Genomic DNA, 4,517 nt, shown 5'->3' with positions numbered 1-4,517 from the left:
TATAGTTGCATATTCTGCGCTGGTCTTTCCCTCCCCTTTTAATATGGGTTTATGTTGCTATGCCATTGCATTTTTGCACAGTATTTTTCACAATATTGTCACAGCTGTGAAGTGCTTGTTTAGAAAAAAAATCTGTTTTCAATTATCTCTGAATAACTGGCAAAATGTGTTGAAGCTCTATCTTGCCCTAAACAATTATGTTTTGTATTACAGTACAGTAGTATATTGAAAAGTGTGAATTATTCTAAATGCTCTGCAGTGAAAACCAAGATTCTCCCACCTAGTGGGCTAATTGATATTTTGTCATTCAGGAACACAGTCACCTCTGAAGCCTCCCAGGTATTTTCACACTTGTGGTGCCTTCAGTAAGGGAGATGCCTCTCTTAAAATGATTGATTAACTTCCTGGAAAAGACTTATGGAAAACACAAAACTTGGCATTCCAAATCAGGTGTGTAGAACAACAATAATTAATTATCTTAATTATTAATTAAGTTCAAAAACTGCAATTAAGAGGATTTTTCCTTTCCAGTTTCTCTGTGCATGATGCTCTTGAACTACTGTATACTGAAAATTAAAGAAATATAAATATTTGTGAGAATTTAAAGTTGTTTATTTTTTAATTTGCTTCCGTAGTAGTGCAGATGCCTGTCCAAAGTTTCAAATTCATAATCATCCATAAATATTTTGTTAACTTTTGTTTTATTTTGTTTTCTCACACCTCTTTTTCAGAAACATAATAGTGTCACAACTATGAAGTGCTTTAATTGTTTTCAAATTCTTTGAAGAAGAAAAAATGTGAATAATTGTTTTGCTCAGTGTTAAAAGAAATCTTCAATCTGTAGTTAGTTTTGTTCTTGAAGAATTGGCTTGAAATATCTGGCCAAATACAATCATTCCAAGAGCTTTTCTGAACCAGCTGTAAAAGAAAGCATAGACAAGAGGATTAAATGTAGAATTTAAGTATCCTAGCCACACAAGAGTGTCAAATAGTACAGGTGGAGTTGAATAATTAAAAAGAGGATTCAGGTTGACACTCAAGAAACATGGTGTCCAGCAGCAGAGAAAGACCCCCATCACTATTCCCAGAGCCTTCGCAGCTTTTCTTTCTGTCTTGCTTGAAGGTATTGTTTTGCTGTCTTCTGAGCTCTTACTCTGGGAAACGAGGCCTTCAATTGCCCTGGCTTGTCTCCTTGCTACAAGGAAAATGTTCAAATAGATTCCTACCATCATAAACCCAGGAATGTAAAATGCCAGCAGGGAAGAAATCAGGCTAGATATTTCAGTCTGTATCAGAGTACAGCCCCCTACACAATATACATTCTCATAGTAGACATCTTCTATGCCCTTTATATTTAACTCCAGAAAAATCAGTCCAAATCCAATAACAGCTGAAACACTCCAACTAATGACAACCATGAAAAGTGCAACACAAACAGTGATTTTAGTTTGGTATTTTAGTGGTTCACACACAGCATAATATCGATCGATTGAAATGAAGGAGAGATGGAATATAGAAGTAGTACATAACATGACATCTATGGTGGTATAGATTTTACAAAACAAGTCTCCGTAGTACCAACAAGTTTCAAGTGATCGGACCATACTGGGAGGCATTATAAATCCTCCTATTAGCAAGTCGACAACTGCTAATGAGAGGACAAGAAAATTAGTTGGTGTGTGAAGCTGTCTGAAGTGAGCAATGGAGATGATGACAACCAGGTTTCCACAAACAGTGAACACAATAACTGCTACTAAGATGAGATACAGTGGAGTACGTATCGTAGCCACATAAACATGTTTCAGACATGACTTGTTTACCGAATCGTAACAGAAGTGTGTATTTTCAGTCATTCCAGTGACGTTCAGCATGCTCTTTCTTTATATCCCAAGTGTTGTAGAAAAATAGGTTTCTGTAAAAAGACCAACATAACATTAAATGATGTTGCTACTATTTATTTTTCGTACTTTAGGATTTCAAGTAAGATTTCAAATGAACAGAATTCTGTTTGTGAACATTACAAATGTCTATATTGCTAATAATCAGAAATAAAACAGTGGATGTCTAAACAGTACATCTATCTTCTACATTGTGTTCATGTTGGAAGTAATCATTTATACTGAAGCAGACTTTCTTCACTGTAAAATATATGTGTTCATTTCAATTCTGCCATTATGGAATAAATGCATTTTCTTCTAAAATACTATGGTGCCAGTGATTTGTTTCTTGTTGCTTAGAGGACACTTTGTGTTTTAATATTCCAATCTTAACTGACATGACTAAAGAAACTCTTAACAGATTAACAGAAATTCTTGTGGCAGAGGCAATGGAAAAGTTTAGGCATACAGGATAATTGAAATGTTTATTATATTAACTATTATTATTAATTTAATAGCTTTATAAGTGTATGTAAAAATAAATCTGAAAAATAATTCAAAACTGTTCAAATTATTTAAATTAAGAGGCTCATTTATCCATAAATTCTAAGGGTTAAACACAAGAATTTATTTCATTTAAGACTTGAAAGACGTCAATTTCAGTGTCAAAAGAAACTTAAAACAAAAACAAAAACAATAATAATGAATAGCAACAAGGCATTGTTTATTCAAATAAATAAATCTTTATATCTAATATCTAAAACAGTCTCTATTAATAACGATGGAGGAAGATAAATGCCTCATTGTGGTTTGAAAAACATGTTAAATATCCTTAATCTGAATTAACTAACACAGTTATCAACAAATGGAAAATTTTACTCTGTGAACAGCACTTAAGCATCTACCACTAAGTGCAGCTTCATCAGAAGCTATACCTCATTATACCTGAAAAGAATTAAACTGCTATATCTATTTCCTGTCATTTACATCCCTTTGTATAGGAAATTATGTAATGCATTTAATGTTTTACCAAGATGTACTTTTTATTCTCTTGTTTTTATAGAGCAAATTGTAGATTAATCATAATAAAACACATTTACAATACTTAAAGATACTTTTAATGTACTAGAATTATATAGTTGTCATAAGCTTACCTTATTCAGATGTCTGGTGTTATTGTACCCTGACTCTTTGTATGTGACACTTTATATACTATCACCCTCTAAAAGCCCAGTGGCATTATCTGGTGTTTTGTCAGTAATTACTGGTGATCCATACTGTAGTATCACCATCTCTTTCCCTTATGGAACTACAGTATTCCCCATTGGTGAGTAAACATGATATTGTGCCATTATGCAACAACATTACCAAAAAACAAAGGCTTAATTGTTATCACTCACAAATACTTTGCTTGTTCCATATTCAATTTTATTTAATCTTTCCATTGCCAATAAAGCAAAAATGCAAATTTCAGATAGTAAGACAGAACATTAAAACAAATAAAATAATACTGTTAATATAATGAAAAATAGATTTAACCCCAACAATATAGGTTACATTGATATATATTTATTTCTTAAAGAGGTAACAATAGTTGTGATACATATATTGATTTGAACATAGTGTACTGATATTTATAATAAAATAACCCAGATATCTATAAGTAAAATAAATGCAATTGTTCTTTTCAAAATAAGAGAGATTGTCTACATAATTTATGAAGATTTACTGATCTGTAAATCCCTTTTCTGACTGTTTTGGCTTTATTGTAGATAAGCATGTTTTTCATGATCTACGCTGTCACTACTATAAGCTGTTCTACGTGAATTTATTATTGTGATACTCTAGTAGTAAGATAAAACAATTAAACAGATGAGAACACTAAATCTTTAGTAGTACTAATCTCTGCAAGTCAACAATGCTTTCAGCTGAAAGAAAAACATGAAGAGTTCTTATCGGGAAAGACTCTTACAATGTCTCCACATAACATTATTGCTTTGTTAGCATGATGCTAAAAGGAAATCATGAGCATATCACACACTGACCATGGGGATAGGTGACATTGGGGACAGTTTAAATTGTTTTCCCTCTGAAATATTTATCAATACATTATTTATATAATATTATATCAGCGAATTAAAGGTTTTATGCATAACTCATCCTGTCTGTTTTTTATTAGATTTTCTTCAGCAACTCATGCAGTAATTTCCCTATACAGTACTCATTGCAAATTCAGTACTTGTATCAGCAGGGGCTTGTGCAGGATAAATAAATTATGATATTGCTTTGAGTTCTTTAAAATTCAAGAAATTATTATTAATGATTATTATTCCAGAATAGATGTTCTTATTAGGAGAGACTCATATAATATAATCTTATATATCAATATCAATATTATCTTACCCCAACAGCCTCCCATATTTTTTATGGGAATTTAATATGGAAGTATGAACACTTAAACCTTAACCAAAAAAACAGGGATATCATTAAAGATAAAACCACCTACAGTTCTAAAATAGTAAGTACATGAAGTACATATACTGTACTTCATGTAAGTATATTTACTAACATATAAAATGTGCCACTGTGGGACTGAAAGTCAGTCTTTTTGATCCCTGGCAGTTTCACTGAGAGTAAGGG

The 4,517-nt window shown here is 31.9% G+C and overlaps 1 protein-coding gene across 1 annotated transcript; it reads right to left on the bottom strand.

The window, feature by feature from the left end:
• Window positions 1-833: 833 nt before the first annotated feature.
• LOC102689037 (trace amine-associated receptor 1-like) lies at window positions 834-1,871 on the bottom strand. Its single transcript, XM_069185539.1, has one exon. The coding sequence runs from the start codon at window positions 1,869-1,871 to the stop codon at window positions 834-836; it is 1,038 nt and encodes a 345-aa protein (XP_069041640.1).
• Window positions 1,872-4,517: the final 2,646 nt, after the last annotated feature.

The sequence above is a fragment of the Lepisosteus oculatus genome, chromosome 2 (genome assembly GCF_040954835.1).
Source record: "Lepisosteus oculatus isolate fLepOcu1 chromosome 2, fLepOcu1.hap2, whole genome shotgun sequence".
Lineage (NCBI taxonomy): Eukaryota > Metazoa > Chordata > Actinopteri > Semionotiformes > Lepisosteidae > Lepisosteus > Lepisosteus oculatus.
The sequence above is the reverse complement of the archived record's forward strand: the minus strand, read 5'-3'. Positions and strand labels throughout refer to the sequence as shown.

Coding starts and splice junctions, on each gene's coding strand:
- LOC102689037 (XM_069185539.1), bottom strand. CDS start 1,871: ATGCTGAACGTCACTGGAATGACTGAAAATACACACTTCTGTTACGAT.